This window comes from Suncus etruscus, chromosome 5, assembly GCF_024139225.1.
Source record: "Suncus etruscus isolate mSunEtr1 chromosome 5, mSunEtr1.pri.cur, whole genome shotgun sequence".
In the NCBI taxonomy this organism is placed as follows: Eukaryota; Metazoa; Chordata; class Mammalia; order Eulipotyphla; family Soricidae; genus Suncus; species Suncus etruscus.
In genome coordinates, this window is record NC_064852.1 from 19,309,814 (window position 1) to 19,329,901 (window position 20,088).

A 20,088-nucleotide genomic window follows, 5' to 3' on the forward strand; every position below is an offset into this window, starting at 1 on the left:
GATGGTGTTCCTAATGCACCAGCTTCCAGAGTAAGGAGATGGTTTACGGCTCAGCCATCAGACTTACTCATTCTGTGGCTAACTTGATTGTCTAAGCTGAATCTTAGGACTTCAGTGTTGATGGATTTTTCTGGACCCAGACGTACTAAATTGATATCTCCACAGTTACCTATGTAAAAGACCATAGCAGAAGATGAGGAAGGTCCCTGCTAGTCTCCACACCTACTCTTTGTTTTTTTGATTTTGGGGCGATACCCGATGGTGCTCAGGGGGTTCAGGGGTCACTTCTGACTCTGCATTCAGTACTCACTCATAGCAAACTTGGGGGACCATATGGGATGCTGGGGATCATACCCAAATCAGCCATGGGCAAGCATCTTACCCACTGTGCTAACTTTCTGGTCCCCAAAAAATAGTTATTCTTTTTGTTTGTTTGTTTGTTTGGGTCACACCCATTTGATGTTCAGGGGTTATTCCTGGTTAAGCGCTCAGAAATTGCCCCTGGCTTAGGGGGACCATATGGGATGCCGGGGGATCTATCCGAGGTCCTTACTTGGATAGTGCTTGCAAGGCAGACACCTTATCTAGCACACCTCTCCGGCCCCAAAAAATATTTATTCTTTCTAAACAAATCAAACATGAACTACACCAACCCTCAGCCAGAAACAGAGACTCAAGACACATTCTAGAAATTCTCTTTAGCATCCCAGAAGCCAGTGCTTATCAATGCCAGGGGTCAGAGAACAATGCACAGCAGAGCACCAGCTTTGCATCCTGGTCTAGAAACTGAGTTAGGACAGATTTGATAGCCACAGAATAGAGCAAAAATACGAAGACTTCTATCCTGAATCAACTGACTTTTGTTTTTTGGGCTCAGGGGTTATTTCTTGGCTATGCATTCAGAAATTGCTCTTGCCTTGGGGGACCATATGAGCACCTGGGATCAAACCCAGGTCCGACCTATGTCAGCCAAGTGCAAGGAAAATGGCCTACCGCTGCGACATCTCTCTAGCCCTCAACTGACTTTAAGTCTGTATCTGACTATCAAACTTCTGTGGAATTTTCAGTGCAGACTCTGAAGCTGTCTCAGTGTCCCACTGGCCCTGAGGACTCTCTCTAAAACTCTGTCTCAGTGTCCCAATGACCCGTCAGGATCCTTAATGCATTGGGAATTCTGGAGCACAGTCCCCACACTGCAAACATCTTCCAATTGGCCAGTCAGCAGCAAGCTTCAGTTTCAGAAATTATTCTGGGGGCTGGAGCAGTGGCGCAAATGGTAGGGCATTTGCCTTTCACGTGCAGACCTAGGACGGATCGAGGTTCGATCTCCCAGCGTCCCATATGGCCCCCCTTAAGCCAGGAGCGATTTCTGAGTGCAATGCCAGGAGTAACCCCTGAACATCACCAGGTGTGGCCCAAAAACCAAACCAAAACTAAAGAAGAGATCATTTTGTCCTGGAACAACTGCCTGCTGCAGTGTAGGGTTAAGTCTAGGCACCCCACATATGTTTACTGTCCGTGCCCAGCTCTGCCTCAAAGGCTCAGGACAGAGTTTGATGTAGTCACTGCCTAGAACTGTGGCAAACCAGGAGAGGCACTCTCAGAAGTGGACATGTGTGCTCACTTTGGCAGCACATATACTAAAATTGGAACAATATATAGAAGATTAGCATGGCCCCTGCACAAGGATGACACGCAAATTCGTGAGGCGTTCCGTATTAAAAAAAAAAAAAAAAGAAGTAGACATGTCAGAAACAGCATCAGAGAAGCTGGAGGCATGAATGACTTAATCTATAATTACCCATAATGTCTATTTGTTCCTAGTTCGGCTCATTCTCCTATACTTGATGCCACTTTATCTGGACAATTGAAACTTGGAGGTTTCATTTCTTTTTATCTTTGGTGGATCATGAGATCAAATTCGGGTCATATGCAGACAAGGCAAACACTAAACACTGAGTATACCATGCCCCAACTAGAAAGGTGAGTTAAAATGCCCAGGAACTCGGCTACCAAAATATCTAGAGCTCCCTATAGTTAGGAGATATAGCGAAGGGGATAGGAAAAGGTGTCTGTCATGTTCATACACCCACATTATATACAGCCCCATAGCACCACCAAGACTAAAACCCTCTGGCAGAGCCAGGAACAGCCAGCCCCTGAGCACCGAAGATAAGACGGGCACTTTCCCTAACAAATATTAATAAACAGGATTCATTCGATTCAGATACGTTTGAATAGCCTTAAATTCCTACAGAAGCCTCAAAGCACACAGGGTCCAGGATAGGCTCTGAGGCTAATGCACCCCGAGTTTTGCCCCTGGTGCTACCGTCACCCCAAGCTATGCTGTTGAAGGTCCTGGGACCCCATCAGAATGTGACCCTTAGGGCCCGGAGAGATAGCACAGCGGCGTTTGCCTTGCAAGCAGCCGATCCAGGACCAAAGGTGGTTGGTTCGAATCCCGGTGTCCCATATGGTCCCCTGTGCCTGCCAGGAGCTATTTCTGAGCAGACAGCCAGGAGTAACCCCTGAGCACTGCCGGGTGTGGCCCAAAAACCAAAAAAAAAAAAAAAGAATGTGACCCTTAGCGCAGAACCCAGGAGTACACCCTTGGAGATCGAGGTGCTGCTGGAGAGCAGAGGGACTAAAAGGCTGCAGAGCCCCTGGAGACAGGACTGCAGGCACTGAAGGTGCATGGCCTGAGGATCACTGGGAGCAAGGACAGAGGGGTGTGGCCTAAGGAGTACTAGGAGCACAAAACTGAGGAGTGGCTTGAGGAGTACTGCAAGCACCACACCGAAGGGTGTGGCCTGCCCTGTGGTCCCATGTGGTCCCCCCCCACAGCCCACCAGCACTGAGAAGGGGGTCAGAAGAAGGCCCAACAGAAGGGGGTCGCAATAGCCTCCAGAGCCACCCACCCTACAGAAAGCCAATGCTCCAGTTCCGTACCCTGAGGGTGGTTCTTTTCTTTACATTTTTCTTTGAACTCGATTATAATCTTTTTCATGAGTTCGTCTACAGCCGCATTGGAAGGCGCACACACAAGTACCCGATTTTGCTTGATTTTGGCGTTGGAGTTTTCACTGGAGCGTCCCCTCCTCTGGTTCTACCGGACAAACAAGAAGGAGAACACTGTGAGTTTGTCTATATGGTTCTGCTCTTTTGCTAGACTTGTGCCTATGTTCAGAAACTTCCCCTTAGGGGCGAGATCACAGTGGGGAGGGTGTTTGCCTTGTATGCAGCTAACCAGGATTCAACCCCCAGTATCCCATATGGTCCCCCGAGTCTGCCAGGAGTGATCTCTTAGTACAGAGCCAGGAGTAACCCTGAACATCATCAAATATGGCCCCCAAACATAAAACAAACAGCAACAAAAACTCTCCCTTTTAAAGAAAAATACAAGCATCAATATTTGACGTTGACATTCAAATGTCACGTGTGAAGGCCGGAGTGATGGTACAGTGGGCAGGGCGTTTGTCTGGTTTGATGCCTGCCGCCTTGTATGATTCCCTACGAGAGCACCACGAGTAACCCCTGAGCATTGCAGGTGTGGCCCAAAAACAAAAGAAGTAGAATAAAGTGAAATCAAACATTTTGTGTGAATACCCCTGAACTCCAGCCTCCTGTACTCAGGACTCAAACCAAGCAAGTGTGTGCCCAGAAAGACATGGCAGGTAATATCCTGGCATTCGACAAGTCCCACATGTATCTGCTGCTTATTTCTGGCTTCTCTCCTGGTTTTCTCTCCTCTCTCTACTCTGAAAATTTCTTATCCTTACAGCATGAAACACACAGAAGAGACGAGGACATCCGCCGGCCTGTTCCATGGAAGGGAAAGGCACTCCACTGCCTGTCCAGCTGCCTTCCCTCCTCGCTCACTGGCTTCCTACCTCTGTCAGCAGACGGGACAGGAGGCCAACAATGGTCTTTGACTTTCCAGTGCCGGGAGGCCCATGGATCAAGCAGATCTTGGCCACGGACGGAGAATTCTTCACCATGGCGTATGCAGTTTCAATGGCTTTCTTCTGGTCTTCGTTGTAATTGTGTAAGGAAACCTAGGTAGAAGACAGTGGGGCTGAGTTCTTCCTGCCCATGCAAGGGATGGGCAGTGTTGTCACACAGGGATGCTGGGGCCAGGCCAGAGACTGCCCAGCAAGCTCTCAGCCAAAAATCAGCCCTGCCGCTGCTGAGGCAGCTCCAGAGTTCAATGTTCCAGCCCCTCTGCACCCCCAGAAGCTGTCTGTCAACTGCCCCAAGTCTTACAGACAGACAGACCACAGGTCTGGTCCCTCTCTCAAATGAAGTCTTTGGTTCTCTTCATGCTAGTCATTTCCCAAGAATAAGAACATCCCAAGACACAATGTGATTCACAGAAAACAAAGGGCTCCCTCTAGTTTGGTCTGAGCTTCCCATTATTAGCAACATCCTTGCACCCCAAGTTTCCAGAGGGTGGGCACTATCAGCCAGCAAAGCTAAAGACTGATCTCAGGGTAAATTCAGAAAAAGCCTCTGGCTGTTCTCTGGGCCTCCTTCCAAGCACTTATCTACTGATCCAAGTTAAGAATAAATAAACTTCTGCAAATAGTTAAAAGAATCTCTAGGGAAAAAAAAAAAAAAAAGATGGGAAGCATCATTGTACTATAAAGCACTAGTCATTGAAATGTCATGGAATTGGAATAAAGACAGATATCCTCAGATCAATGAGATAGACTTGAATATCTAGAGACAGACTCTCAGGTATATATCAATTACTTTTTGATATAGGGGCAAGAAATACAAAGTGGAGCAAGAAAAACCTCTTTAACAAGGTGTTGAAAAACTGGTCAGCTATATGCAAAAAAAAAAGCCAACTCATACCTCTAATGCCATGCACAAAAGTCTAAACAAAATGGATTAAAGACTTGAAATCATATAGCGTCGAAGCTGAAGGCATCTCCAATGAAGAAACACCACTGGCAAGGCAAGTGGAAGAAGCAAAGATCAACAAATGGGACTACATTAAACTAAGAAGCTTCTGCACTCATAAGAAATGGTGACCAGGATTCATACTACCACAGAATGAGAAAATTATCTGTCCAATATCCTTCTAATAAGGAGTTTATATCAAAAATATGTATGGCACTGGTTTAGTTCAAGTAAAAAATTTCAATTCCGGGGCCGGGCGGTGGCGCAAGAGGTAAGGTGCCTGCCTTGCCTGCGCTAGCCTAGGATGGACCGCGGTTCGATCCCCCAGCGTCCCATATGGTCCCTCAAGCCAGGAGCGACTTCTGAGCGCATAGCCAGGAGTAACCCCTGAGCGTCACCGGGTGTGGCCCAAAAAAAAAAAAAAAAGTTCAATTCCATCAAAAGACTGAAGGAAGAGATGAACAGAAACTTCCCCAGAAAAAATAAAGATGGTCAAAAAGCATGTGGAAAAAATGCTCCATATCATTCATCATCAGGGAAATGCAAATCCAAACAATTAAGTATCACCTCACGCCACAGAGACTGGCATACATCAAAAAGAACAAAACAACCAGTAGTGGTCTGGATGCGGGGAGAAAGGGACTCTCATTCACTACTGGGGGGAATGTAGACTGGTCCAGCTAGTCTACATTCTTCACAAAAACCTAGAAATTGGAGCTGGAGAGATAGCACAGCCGTTAGGGCATTTGCCTTACACACAGCCAACCCAGAACACAGTGGTTTCCATCTGGCCCTGAGCCTGCCAGGAGCGATTTTGAGTGCAGAGCCAAGAATAACCCCTGAGCACAACCGGGTGTGACCCCCCCCAAACCAAAAAAATACAAAACAAAAATGATCGAAACAAATAAAAACCTAGAAATAGAGCTTCCACTGGACTCAGCAATACCACTCCAAAGAATATACCCTAATGCCGGAGAGATAGCACAGCGGTGTATGCCTTGTAAGCAGCCCATCCAGGACCAAAGGTGGTTGGTTCGAATCCGGTGTCCCATATGGTCCCCTGTGCCTGCCAGGAGCTATTTCTGAGCAGACAGCCAGGAGTAACCCCTGAGCATCGCCGGGTGCGGCCCAAAAACCAAAAAAAAAAAAAAAAAAAAAAGAATATACCCTAATGACCCAAAAATACAATGCAGAAAAGCCTTCTTCACTCCTATGTTCATTGAAGTGCTATTCACAAAAGCCAGAATCTGGTGCTCGCTTCGGCTGCACATATACTAAAATTGGAACGATACAGAGAAGATTAGCATGGCCTCTGCGCAAGGATGACACGCAAATTCGTGAAGCGTTCCATATTTAAAAAAAAAAAAAAAAAAAAGCCAGAATCTGGAAATAACCCAAGTGCCTGAGAACAGATGAGTAGATAAAGGAACTGTGGTACATCTACTCAATGGAACACTACACAATGTATACATGAAATCATAATATTTGCTTATACAAGAGTATTAATGCTGAGCAAAATGAATCGAAGGGAGAACAGACACAGAATAATCACACTGACTTATGGAATATCAAAATAAGATGGGGCCGGAGCAGTAGCGCAGTGATTAGGGCACTTGCCTTGCACGCACTGACCCAGGATGGACTTGGTTCGATCCCCGGTGTCCCATATAGTTCTCCAAGCCAGGAGTGATTTCTGAGTGCATAGTCAGGAGTAACCCCTGAGCATCAACGGATGTGGCCCAGAAACCAAAAAAAAAAAAAAAAAAAAAGAGGAGGAAGAGGAAGAGAAGGAAGAGGAAACGAAAAAAGAAGACGATGATGACGATGAAGAAGGAAGAAGAAGTTGGGGCCAGAGAGATAGCATGGAGGTAAGGCGTTGCCTGCCATGCTGAAGGACAGCAGTTCGAATCCCAGCATCCCATATGGTCCCCTGAGCCTGCCAGAGGTGATTTCTGAGCAGAGTCAGGAGTAACCCGAGTGCTACCGGGTGTGACCCATAAACCAAAAAAAAAAAAAAAAAAAAAAAAAGAACTACTGGGTGCTGAAGGGAAGAAAAGTGATAAGCAGGATACCCATTCAGTAGCAATATTTCAAATCATAGAGTCTAAAAAGAAAAAAGAGAAAGAGGGGAGAGGGGGAGGTAAAGAAGGAGAGAGGGGGAGAAGGGGAAAAGAGAGAGAGAGAAGCAATGTCTGCCACAGAGGCAAGAAAAAGGACAGGGGAGGGTGGGAGAGAAATGGGAACATTGGTAACGAGAAATGTGCAATGGTGAAGGGTGATAGACATTGTATGAAACTCAATCATAAACAACTTTGTGTGTATTTTGACTGTCATTCAATTAAAAAATTTATTTTAAAAAATGTGTGCTCACACAAAACACCAACTTTACCCTTGCAGAGGGAACTATGTCTTTTCCCATCGAGCACACAGAACAGATTTACCCAAGCTCCCAAAACTGGTCATGGCCCAAGTCCTGCTTTAGAACCCTGCCTTTCTACCATGTTCCTGCTGCTTCAAGTCCATGGAGGCTTCTTCCTGGGGTCTCTTTCCCAAGGGGAGACGGCTGCCCTAGTCCCACACCAAAGGGAGAGCCAGAGGGAGGAGGATCAAGGTTGTGCCCCACCCCGGAACTTGCCCGCTAGCCCTAAGATCACTCACGATTCTCTCTGATGCAGTGTTCAGCAGGTCTTTTGTACAGAAGTCCATGGGGTTGGGGTTCAGAATGGCTCTGGCCAACTGACTGCGGCTACCCAGCAGAGACATGGCTTTCAACTTTCTCTGTGTCGTTACCAAGGAACTGACGACAACACAACGCATGGGCTCGTTGACATTTATGGGCAGCCGCTCCTGCGTCTGGATGGAGAGGCAACACTCGAACTTGCCACTGCGCACTAGTGTCGAGAAAGAAAGTGGCTCAGTTCCCAGAACTCCATAACTAACTCACGTGACCACTGGGGGCCAGCATATGTCCTGCGGCCCAAAGTTGGATTCCCTCCCCAGCATTCCCAGAGTTGCCCCTGGTTGTCCCAACATGGCAGACTAGAACAGAAGCTTATCACTGGGTCCAAGCCCTGAACCTCCAACTCAATTGGCGAGTACCATGGGCAGCGATACTCCTCCCCACCAGAGCATCACTTGAGAATCCCCAAAAAATAAAAAAGGGGGCAGTATTGCTAGGACAATGGAAGGACATTTGCCTTGCATGCAGCTAGCCCAGATTTGATCCCCAGATAGAATCACTGCTGAACTCACCAGGAGTGATCCGAGTGAAGAGTTAGAAGTAACTCCAGAGGTGGGCCCCAAAACAAAATACAACAAAAACAAGGCCGGGGAGTTAAGTCAAAGGACTGGAGCACAGACACTGCATGGAGGCAGAGCCAGGGCTTGGTCCCAGTACTGCATGGCTCCCCCTTAAGAATGGCCAGAAGCAAGCACTGTGCCAGGAGCAGCCCCTGACCAGACAATTTTGGCCTGGCCCAGAACCCAGAGGAGCACAGGAAATAAGACAGACTCTCCCGCAAGCCTGGCCTGGGCCACTCACTGCTGGATGTGCGGCGGAACTTGTGCACGAAGCCACAGTAGTATTCATGGGACTCCGGCTTGTGCTTCCTCGCAAAATCCTTCCTCTCTCCAGGCCGGCACTCAGAAACCAAAAACACCAGATCATTTTCCTTTGGATGAAGCTGCTTGGCCAGTTCGTTCTCATCAAGATGGACTATGAACCGGAAAGAAATCAGTATTTCGGTTAAAGATGAATTTCCAAGGCTAGTAATCACATACCCCCAAGTTTCAGCAGGTACACAGTCCAGGTAGACGTTGTCTGTGTCAGACTCTACGCAGTGGTCCTTAAACTACGGCCTGCGGGCCACATATTCTATTTGTTCCCGTTTTGTTTCTTCTCTTCAAAATAAGATATATGCAATGTGCATAGAAATTAGGGGCTGGAGAGATAGCACAAGGGTCCAAGAGTGTTGATATCTAGGGCTTTTGCCTTAGATGCAGAGGGACGGTGGTTCGAATCCCCATATCCCCTATAATCCCCCAAGCCTGCCAGGAGCGATTTCTGAGTGTAGAGCCAGGAGTAACCCCTGAGCGCTGCCGGGGTGTGACCCAAAAACCAAAAAACAAACAAATTTTTCATAGTTTTTATTTTTACTATAGTCCGACCCTCCAACTGTGTGATGGACAGTGAACTGGCCCCCTGTTTAAAAAGTTTGAGGACCACTGCTACCGCTTCATGCGAGTCAGCTGCTGATGGTATGAATAATCTTGGAAGACTGCTATAGCTGGAGTTGCATAATAGCTCAAAGGGTGCAATGCAAGCACACTGTATCGACAGAAGGGCCCATCCACTCCTGGCACTGCCTAGGGTGCCCCAAGGATTGTCAGGACTGACCCCCACGCATTGAGCCAAGCACTGCCCCAAACCAAAATATGCTAAAAGCCAACACAGTTTATAAAACACACGTGACAAAATGCAACACATTAATTTTTTCAAGGACAGAGATAGAGCATTTGCCTTGCAAGTGGCCAACCCAAGTTCCATCCCCAGCCAGCATCCCATATAGTCCTCCAAGCCTGCCAGGAGTAGTTTCTGAGTGCAGAGAAGAAATAAAAAAGATGGAAATATTTACCACCTGTTAAGAGTTATTTATATATATAAGTATTTAACTTTATATAATTTATGCATAAACTAACATACTTAAGTAGAATCTTAACTTATTACATTTTAAATAAAATCTTTTTTCTTTTTTTTTTTTTTGTGGTTTTTGGGTCTCATCCGGGAGTGCTCAGGGGTTACTCCTGGCTCCATGCTCAGAAATTGCTCCTGGCAAGCACAGGGGAGCATATAGGACGCCGGGATTCGAACAGATGACCTTCTGCATGAAAGGCAAATGCCTTACCTCCATGCTATCTCTCCGGCCCCAATTTTAAATACTCATAGCTAACATAAAGTTTATGTTGAAGGTTTGCTCCTAAAATCAGTAGCAAAGCACGTTTTTTCAAATCACTCCTCTTTCAGAGTAAACAGGACAAAGGCAGATGCAGTAAAAGAAACAAAAGTTCCGGGCCCGGAGAGATAGCACAGCGGTGTTTGCCTTGCAAGCAGCAGATTAGGACCAAAGGTGGTTGGTTCGAATCCCGGTGTCCCATATGGTCCCCTGTGCCTGCCAGGAGCTATTTCTGAGCAGACAGCCAGGAGAAACCCCTGAGCAATGCCGGGTGTGGCCCCCCCAAAAAAAAAAAAAAAGAAACAAAAGTTCTGTAAATGTCATTGGGTGCAAAGGAAATCGTAAGGTGTAAAAATTCACTGATGAGTTTGGAGAGGTCAAGGCTAGAAGGTGCATAAATATAAAATTCATCTCTACTCCAGGAATGAAAACTTTCTGATGTAAAAAAGCACTTAATAAAGCATCAGAATTGGGATGCAAAGGGTGTAGAGGGCTGGGCTGAATGCAGATACCAGAAAAGAACAACTGGGGGGACCCATTTACTAAAATGTCAATTCCATCGAGCCACAATGGGCTCACGGACAAAATAAAGGTGGCAAATAGAACAGTGAGTGGGGCTGAACTCAGGAGTGAAGGCCAAACTGTTCAAGGTGCCAGTAGCCTCAGCTGCTCTTAAATCCTGGCTAAACTATAGCAAGCAATCTTAAGCAGACTGACAAGCTGATTCCACAACTTCTTTTTTTTTTTTTGGGGGGGGGGGGGGCGGCCATCCCTGGCGGCGCTCAGGGGTTAATCCTGGCTCGGTGCTCTGAAGTTGTTCTTGGCAGGATCAGGACGATAGGGGATGCTGGGAATCAAACCCAGGTCCGTCCGAAGTTGGCTGCGTGCAAGGCAAAAACCCTACCGCTGTGCTATCTTTCCAGCCCTGATTCCACAACTTCTCTGATGAAGATAAAGATCTCTTTCATCTGCCATTGTCCCAAAGAAAAACACCCCAGATCCTCTACCAAGCTCCCCAAGCAAATAATGGACACAAATCAAATGCTTCTCTTGTAGCCTAGAGCAGGCTGATCCCTCTGTGAAATTCTCAGAAAGGGGAGGGGGTCCAATTCTCCTTTTTTTTTTTTTTTGCATGAATTGAATTCAGCAGCCCAGCACCACACCCTACATACTCCAACAGGAAAGATCCAGGCCCAGCTCCACAACTGAAATCAAACAACATGAGCAGCTAAATTTTCTGGGATCAAACTACAGGGCTGAAAATTCTGGGACTATTTTCAGAGGGGGGTTGAGTACACCCACCCACCCCACCCACACACACCTACAGCGCTATCTTAAAACCTAGCAGCCACCACTCACAGTGACCATCTTCCCAGAAGAGAAACAGCCCAGACCACCAAGCTCCCGGAAAATAATGAGACACTTCCTAGGTAATCTGGTTTGGGCTGATCCCTCTGTAGAGGTCACAGAAGTGGGGAGGGGTGGAGTGATAGTGGGGAGATCCCCCTTTCTGCATGAACCATACAAGCCTAGCTCTATGAACATACCCTCAAACAGAAACAGCCCAATCTACAACTGAACCTTGTCAAACACCAAGCCACCAAATGTGTTTCAGCTCAGTAAATCCTAGATTGTGCGATAGCAAGTGGCCAAGTAACACTTCAGAATTTTACAGGAAGGTTAGCCAGTAGTATCCCAGGACCTCTGATAGGAAAGTTCCTATCAGAGGAATCTCCCAAGCTTGGGAAGCCTAAACAGCAACACAGAAGCTCAACTAAGTGTCAACCACAACCCAGTCAATCCTCAGACACTGACTTTAGTAACACCATGGAAAGAAAAGAAAAAACATTTCCAATGGACCCATGTTAATCTAAGTTTTGATCAAAACATTTGCCTTTAAATTGTAACAAGTACTATAAAGTAAAGTGGTTTGTGCCTGCATGGAGGCAGTCTAGGGTGGTGGGTAGGAGAGATTGAGGACTCTAGCGAAGGGAAGGTCACACTGGTCACTGGTAGTGGGGTTGGGGTGGAACATTTCATGCCTGAAACGAAAGGTTTCCTAAATCCGTGTTCTAACTTAAAAAAAAAAAAATAGGACCAGAGCAATAACACAGTGATAGGGCATTTGCCTTGCACGCGCAAGAACAGACCTGGGTTCGAGGTTCCAGGACGGACCTGGGTTCAATCCCTGGCATTCCATATGGTCCCCCAAGCTAGGAGCAATTTCTGAGTGCATAGCCAGGAGTAACCCGTAAGTGTCACCTGGCATGGCCCAAAAACAAAAATTTAAAGACCTCTCTCATAAAGAAAAATAAAAAAGACAACCAAATATCAATACTTTTTATGAAGTTACAAAACTAAGAGTATGGTTTTAGAGTAAGACAGGATCACAGGCTAAGACAGTACTTCTCAAATAGTGGGGCGCACCCCATAACAAGCTAAGCCCCATGTTTATGTCTCTGTATGTCTCTGGAGCTGAGAGTTGCTGTGTCCTGCTTCAAACCCCACTTTGAAAAGCTATGCATCACAAAACGTGCTCATTGTAGCCATGAATCCAGACATCTCCTCTGATTAAAACATCAGCTCAAATTATTTAATATAGTTTTGTTTTGCAGGTTAAAGTTTTTTTTAATAAAAATACTATTTACAGTCGCGCAGGGGGCACGAAAAATGTTTTCTTCTTCCTAGGGGGGCATGACAGAAAATAATTGAGAAGCACTGGGCTAAGAGAACAGAAGCAGGTGTCTATAACATAGCAGCAAATCAAAGTCCTGTGATTTACTCAAAGGATCATAATCATAAACAGGTATTCAATGGGAAATAAACACTCCTTGCAACACCTATCACTGATTGCATTTTGGCTCATTTTTGGCGGGGGCACACCTGGTGATGATGCTCAAGTTACTCCTGGCTTTGCACTAAGGGATCACTCCTGTTGGGCTCAGGGTACTCCATGTGGTGCTGAGGTTCGAACCAAGGTTGGCCACATGTATTTCAAGCACTCCAACCACTGAACTATTGCTCTAGCTAATTATATATTTTTTGTTGTTGGTTTGGGGCCACACATGACAGGGTTTAGGACTTAATTCCTGGCAAAGCTCAGGCAATATGGGAAGCCAGGGACTTAATCTGGGTTGGCCACATACAAGAGAAGCGCCTTCTCTGTACTATTGCTGTGGCCCCCCTGACTTACATTCTCAACTAAGTGATTAGTCTCATCCAGATTTAAAACATTCTTGGTTAAGAGGTTCAAGTCAGGGGCCGGGCGGTGGCGCTAAAGGTAAGGTGCCTGCCTTGCCTGCGCTAGCCTCGAACGGACCGCGGTTTGATCCCCCGGCGTCCCATATGGTCCCCCAAGCCAGGAGCAACTTCTGAGCGCATAGCCAGGAGTAACCCCTGAGCGTCACCGGGTGTGGCCCAAAAACCAAAAAAAAAAAAAAAAAAAAAAAGAGGTTCAAGTCAGCTTAGCTTATATAAACTTAGCTTATATTCTCATTCTTAGGAATGAGAAAATTCAAACAATGATGCTTCTTCATCGATAAAAGTAGGCACCTAGTTCAAGGGACAAAAGAAAGAACTTACCCACAAACTCCCAATATTTTTTATAATCAGCAGGAAATTTTCGAAACAGCAATACATATGATTTACTTGAAGAACTGCTCCATTCCTGTGCCACCTGTACAAAACAGAACTACAATGTAAGCACAAAAAATTATGGGCATCTAATGCTAAACAATAATTTCCACAGTAAATTACTACAGTCATACCCCAGACACTAAATCCTAGACCATGTGAAAATTAAAAATCCTTCTTAGGGGCCAGGGCAATAGTACAGTGGGTAGGGCACTTGCCCTGCATGCGGCTGACTGGCTGACCAAGATGGATCTCTGATGTCCCATATGGTTTCTTAAACAGCCAGGAGTCATTCTGGAATGTTGAGCCAGGAGTAACCCAAGCACCACAGTGTGTGACCCACCCCACCCCACCCTAACCGCCCCTACCCCACTTACAGCTATCTTCTTGGCAAAAGCAAACCAACAGCCCCAAAAGAAAAAAATGTCCCTCGATACTTCCCAGGTAGCCTGGTAGACAGATCCTTTTGTGGCCTTCTCAGAAACAGGTGAGGGCAGATTCCCATTTCTATATGTACTATAGCAGCCCACCACCACCCTCAACCATCCAACAGAAAAGCCCCAGCTAAACAACTTAATCTTATCAAACTGCCAAGTCACCAAATTTGTTTTAGATCTACAGATCCTGGATGATGCAGCCATATGACAGACACTTCAACATTTTATAGTATGGGGCTGGAGTATCTCTCCACAGCGGTAAGGCAATTTGCCTTGCACGCAGCCGACCTGGGATGGACCCCAGTTCGATTCCCAGCATCCCATATAGTCCCAAGCCTGCCAGGAGACTTGAGTACAGAGCCAGGAGTAACCCCTGAGCGCCATGGGGTGTGACCTAAAAACCAAAAAAAAAAAAAAAATCCCTCTTAGGGGCTGGAGAGAGAGTACAGTGTACAGTGGGTAGGTTGACTGACTTGCATGTGGCCGAGCAAGATTCAAGTCCTGGCATCCCACAAATGAATGTTCTTAGGGCTGTTTTTTAAAGTATCATATTGCACACTCAGATTTTCACTGGAGGGAAAAAAGCCTTAAGTAAAAAGGGGGCCAGGGGGCCGGAGAGATAGCATGGAGGTAAGGCGTTTGCCTTGCATGCAGAAGGTCGGTGATTCAAATCCTGGCATCCCATATGGTCCCCGGAGCCTGCCAGAAGTGATTTCTGATCATAGAGCCAAGAGTAACCCCTGAGTGCCACTGGGTGTGACCCAAAAACTCAAAAAAAAAAAAAAAAAAAGGAGGGAGATTAAAAAAAAAAAAAAAAAAAGTGATAGTTCCACAGGGATGATACTTGCCTAGTGTATGGCTAACCCAGGTTCAATCCCTAGCACCACAGGTCCCACTTAGTCCTACCTGGAGCGATTCCTGAGCACAGAGTCCAGGAATTATCTCTGAGAAGGCCGAGTGTGGCCCCCAAAGCATAGTTAAAAATTAAATTCACAGGGGCCGGGAAGGTGGCGCTAGAGGTAAGGTGTCTGCCTTACAAGCGCTAGCGTAGGACAGACCGCGGTTCGATCCCCTGGCGTCCCATATGGTCTCCCCAAGCCAGGGGCGATTTCTGAGCGCATAGCCAGGAGTAACCCCTGAGCGTCAAATGGGTGTGGCCCAAAAACCAAAAAAAAAAAAAAAAAATTAAATTCACAGAGCCAGAGAAATAGCAAAGTGGTAGACCATTTGCCTTGCACTTGGCTACCATGGACGAACCCTGGTTTGATTACCAGCATCCCATATGAACCTCTGAGCCTGACAGGAGCGTTTTCTGAGCGCAGGCCAGGAGTAACTCGAGCACTGCTGGGTGTGGCCCAAAAACCAAAAAACAAACAAAATAAAAATTTACTTACTGTTTCAAAAGTATTCAGGATCACTAAAGGGAAGAAGACATTGTAATACTCTACAGCGTTTTGAAATCGCACTGGCACAGGTCTGGTGATGGCTTGGCACAAGCTGGCAGGAGGCCCATACTGGCTAAAATTCACGAACATTTCATGCTTCCACTTGAGGACCTCTTTGATAAAGGCATCTGTGATGGATTGCGCGGACAGAAGTACGCTGACTGGGGCGTTTGTGGACTGAACCCGAGTTTCAGCACAGAGAGGCCTAAACAGGGGTCTGGAGACCACAGAGGGTGCTGAAGAGAAAAGAACACTGCACAGACCCTTCTCCTTGGCCGGAGTCTTCAGGGGGGGTTCAGGTGGGGGAGGGGGAGGGGGAAGGGGAGGGGGTGGTGGGAGGAATTTCTGAACAGGCGGCACCCCACTGGGCTTGCTTTTTGCTGAAGATGGGGTTGTAGAGCTACTTTCCAAAGACCTGGACAGATTAGCCAGCCGTGAACTGCTACTGGAGCTGAAGACCTTGGTGGTGGAGGGTCTGGTTCTCAGCTGAGTGGGCGGCAAGGCAGGCTTGCGGAACACTTCAATGTCCACGTGCTTGGAGCAGAAGTCGCCCTGGTTCTGGGCAGTTTCTACACAGTCCTTATGCTTGCACATGGTGCTCCTCAGAGGCTCCAACTGAGGCAGCGCTGGGGATGTGCTGGCCTGCACTGCAGTGCCCTCCCTCTGAGCAATGTCTGATCCTTGCATGTGGTCAGATTCCATTTGGGAACATAAGTCCATGTCACAGGGATCGTGCTGAGTTAGAAACAGAGCCTCATCTTCTAGGTCGCTGTCAGAATCAGGATGGCCCTCCTTGGGGACGGCCACTTGCTGTGCCTTTAGAACGCTGTTAGGCCCCACAGGGGTCTCTGAGGCAGGATTGGCCGGCCAGTCTGCTGGTCTTAGTCCTCCCTCCATCCTGTCAGAGCTGCTCAAGCCCCGAAGATAAAGTCCATCACTACCTGGTGAAATGGCTGTGTCTTTCACTGGGTCTTCTTCAGAGGCCACAGTGCTCAGAGTAAAAACATCCGTTCCTCGCCTACAGTCATACTGAGCTGGTTCTGAGCCTGAAGTTGCAGATCTCTGTGCTGCAGGTGGCCCTGCCTCCCTGCCCTTTGTCCCTTCACTATGGATGAGGCTTGGTTGCTTCCTTGGTGCACTGGCCCCCACCTGCTTTCGCATGCACGGCTCTTGCATGACTAGCAATTTCTTGTTATTTCTGACCGAGTGAGTCTGGGGAGTGATTATTTTAGTATTGTTCTGGATATCAACTGCTCCCGCCATCTGGCCATAGTTACGTAACAGCTTGACTTTGGTAAGAGATGGCTGAGACAGAATCACGGCCTTGCGAGGGGGCTTCTTCAGGCCCAGTTTCTCCACCGTTAATGTGGGCTCAGGATGCTGACGGTGTTTCTTTTCTAGCACGACAGCAGGACTAGTCCGACAACGTATGTAATTACTTTTTTTTGGCGCCTTCTTAGTCTCCGATTTCATCTTCTTAGAGCTCTTAGAAGCTGGGCCCTTCCGGACGGACTTAGACGAAGTGCCAGGCTTTGAAAGCGCCTTCTTCAAGGCAGTGGCTCTTGAATCAGTGGAAGTGGAAGGTGCTGGCTTGGCCCTTTTCACTACTTTTGCTTTCAGACCCACCTCCTGGGAAATATCCATTGGGTCCTCTTTTCTGGCTGCTTTGGAAGGCTTTAAGGACTTTCTAGTACTGGCTTTTTCTGATCGTTTTCTCTTGCTTTTCTTAACGCCAATTTCATACAGTTCCTCAACAGAGATTCTGCTGCTACTACTCTGTGGTTCTGCCTGCTCCATAAGGTCCTCTGCTGCTTTGGAAATGGCCCCTTCAGATGCATCCTCTGCATCCTGAACCTGCTCATTTGTGACTTCCACTCCATGGGACGGAGAGAAACTTTCTTCCCCCTCTGGATCGGAATTCTTATCTGCTTGATCTTGCCAAACTGAAAATACGTCATATTGGGTTTCAAACTCAAAAACCTGAGAGTCTGAGTCCTCGAACTGCAGAAGACGCTCGGCCTCTTCTTCCTCTGCTGCTTTACTTTCCATGTTTGTGTCAGCTATTGGAGTTGGGCATCCTGGCTCCTGCTCCTCCAAGGCCACATTCACTTGTTCCAAACGCTTCTCAGAACTCGGGGCCATTTCTTCCCCCTCTTCATCAGAATCGGAAATTATAATAATCTGACTCTCACTGGCATCCCTGCCACTACTCTGCTTAGCCGTGAAACATCTTTTCTCCTCTCTGACTTTCCTCTGGAGCTGGCACAAACTTTGTGGAGAAGAGTCTGAAGGAAATGTGATCGCGCTGACTTGCGCCAGTAAAGATAAGTTGTGGATATCTCGGTCTACCTGAGAATCTGATAGAGCGTCAGCCTTTGGAGTGAGGCTGAAGGGCTGGTCTTGCAAGTCCATAGAAACACCCTTGCTGATCTTGTGAGTGACCACCTCTTGGGCATCAAGGCTACTCCCAGGGTCTTCTGAAGCAGAGGTCTTCCTCATAAAACTGGTCATTTCTGTAAGTGAGACCAAATCTTTATTATCATCACCATCATCATCATCATCACCACCACCACCACCACTTTTCTGGATCCGGGAACTATTTTTGTGGGAGGAGAAAATATCAAAATCTTTGTTCAATTGTTTCTTTTGCAGCACTGAGGGTTTTGAACACTTCTGGTCTCCGTTTTTCTCATCCAGAAGACTGTGTGCATCTGGACAGAGACGATGAAATAAGCCATCTTCCCCTTGAGGATCTACGGTGCTTTTTCTCGAATAAACACTCTCAATGCTGGACACCATCAGGGTTTCCTTTAAGTCGAAGACATTATTGTTAACCACAGTACTTTTCCTGTGTTGCTTTATCACATGTGACAACTTAGCACAAATCTTATCTTTCTGTGCCTTAGTGACTCTGAAGGTTTTGCCAAGAGTATCATTCTTAAGAGAAGGCTCCTCATTTGCCAGGGAGTTGGAGCTGGGAGCAGCTAATGCGTGTGTGGATATGATCGTTCCTCTATCAGAGTCCCCTTGGGAGCCTTTACTTAAAGCATCATTCGCTTCTAAGAACTCCTGCTTCCCTGTGCTGATTTGAGCTGGCTCTTGTGCTCTTTTGGTCAAATCATTTTCATGACTCCGCTTGAAACAAGGTTCAGTGGAGGGATGGTCTTCCAGCTTCAGATCTTTCTGCTCATTCTCTCTGATAGCTTTTGGTGCTCTCACCGACACCTCCTCAGGCACCTGGCACTCATCAGCTTTCACTAGCTCTTTAAAAAGAACTTGTCTAGAACTTTCCAGACAGAGCAGATCTTCCCTAGGCTTCTCATTTCCTTCACTCTCATCTTTAGAACAAGAGGCAAGAGAGCTTTTGCTTGGAGGAGCCAGGTCGACAAGAGCATTATGCTGAGGGACCTTCAACTTGATGTTTCTAATGATTTGTTTCAAACATAACTGTAGCTCGTGGGTTTCCCGAGCTGTCAGCTGACAACCCACAGAGAGGTTGCCTCTCAGGAACAAGTTGAGCTTGTCCCAGAATCGCTTACATAGAGTCTGCTGGCCAAGCTGGTAGCCTTCCTTAAGAAGACTTCTGATTAGCTGTACGCAGGCCAGCTGCACAGAGTTGGATGGCATGGTGTGTAGCGACAGCGTAGAGAAAACTGGGGTGCCTTTGGGGGTACTGGGCGTCGATTTCTCAGCAGTCCGTGCGAAAGCACTGGTTGGAAGCTTGGCACATTTCACAATAGCTTCCACCCACTTCTGAGAACTAACCCACAGCAAATGCAAACACTTTTTGTTTCGGTGCAGTTCGATCACTGAGACCAAGATGAGAAGGAAGAATTCTGTGACTTTATCACACACGGCATCTGTTTGGTTGAGGACATCTTTGACTTCTGAATGTAGGTGGTGAATGACCTCTACGATGTAAGCCACACCCAAGTCCTTCAGGTCCATGAGGGATTGGACAAAGGGGATGAACCACAAGAAGGTGCTGTTGTGCACCCGCATGTCCTGGCCGATGTCAGACTGAAGCACACTGGCGAGCGTTTCCATCTCCTCATACATATTTGGGCAATAATCTGGGCAGATGGCTGACCGCCACCCTGAATCCTACAAGGAGAGAAAGAAGATCTTCAGATAAACATGTACCATTTACATTATAAATTGAGAAATTTCTCAACTGCCCACCTTTTTGGCTTATTACATGATTTTTGTCAAATACATATTCCCAAGAAACTGGACACAGTTCGCCTGAAGAGTCCAAGGTTTCATGGGTAGGTCAATTTACAACACTTTTAGGGTTGGAACAATAGTACAGCAGGCAGGGCATTTGCCTGCACGCAGCCAAGCCGGTTCAATCCTGGAGGTATGATCTATGGTTCCCTGAACAATAGCAGAAGTGATCACTTAGTGCAGAACCAGGAGTAACCCCTGATCATCACCCAGTGTAGCCCAAAACAAAACTTTAAAAAATTTTACAACACCTCTCTGTGTAACTGTCTGGTGGTGTCTTTTCCACTTCAAACCACTCATCTCCTCTGTTCCATACTTCCCACCTTTCCTAAACACAATTATAAACCAGCCTGCCAAATATCAGGTGTGGTACACAGGGTCCATTCCCTATGCATTCAGGATGCGCTCACTCCTGCTGGTGGGCACAGGTGACTCAAGAACCAAACGCCAGATAGTTGGGGACACAATAAATAATTGTCAAAAGACTGT

The 20,088-nt window shown here is 46.9% G+C and overlaps 1 protein-coding gene and 2 non-coding genes across 3 annotated transcripts in view; 2 read left to right on the forward strand and 1 right to left on the reverse strand.

Annotated features, from left to right (window-relative positions):
• Window positions 1-20,088, reverse strand: part of SETX (senataxin) — a 51,720-nt gene that overhangs the window by 16,933 nt on the left and 14,699 nt on the right. Inside the window, exons 8-14 of the mRNA XM_049774103.1 lie at window positions 15,322-19,476; window positions 13,440-13,533; window positions 8,447-8,620; window positions 7,564-7,796; window positions 3,891-4,055; window positions 2,950-3,106; window positions 68-169 (exon numbers count right to left, since the gene is read on the reverse strand). Of these exons, the coding sequence (XP_049630060.1) occupies window positions 68-169; window positions 2,950-3,106; window positions 3,891-4,055; window positions 7,564-7,796; window positions 8,447-8,620; window positions 13,440-13,533; window positions 15,322-19,476 (5,080 nt within the window). The remainder of the gene's footprint in view (window positions 1-67; window positions 170-2,949; window positions 3,107-3,890; window positions 4,056-7,563; window positions 7,797-8,446; window positions 8,621-13,439; window positions 13,534-15,321; window positions 19,477-20,088) is intronic.
• On the forward strand, window positions 1,617-1,723 carry LOC126010647 (U6 spliceosomal RNA). The gene has a single exon (XR_007496665.1). It is a non-coding gene; the product is annotated as a U6 spliceosomal RNA (small nuclear RNA).
• Window positions 6,156-6,262, forward strand: LOC126010545 (U6 spliceosomal RNA). The gene has a single exon (XR_007496569.1). It is a non-coding gene; the product is annotated as a U6 spliceosomal RNA (small nuclear RNA).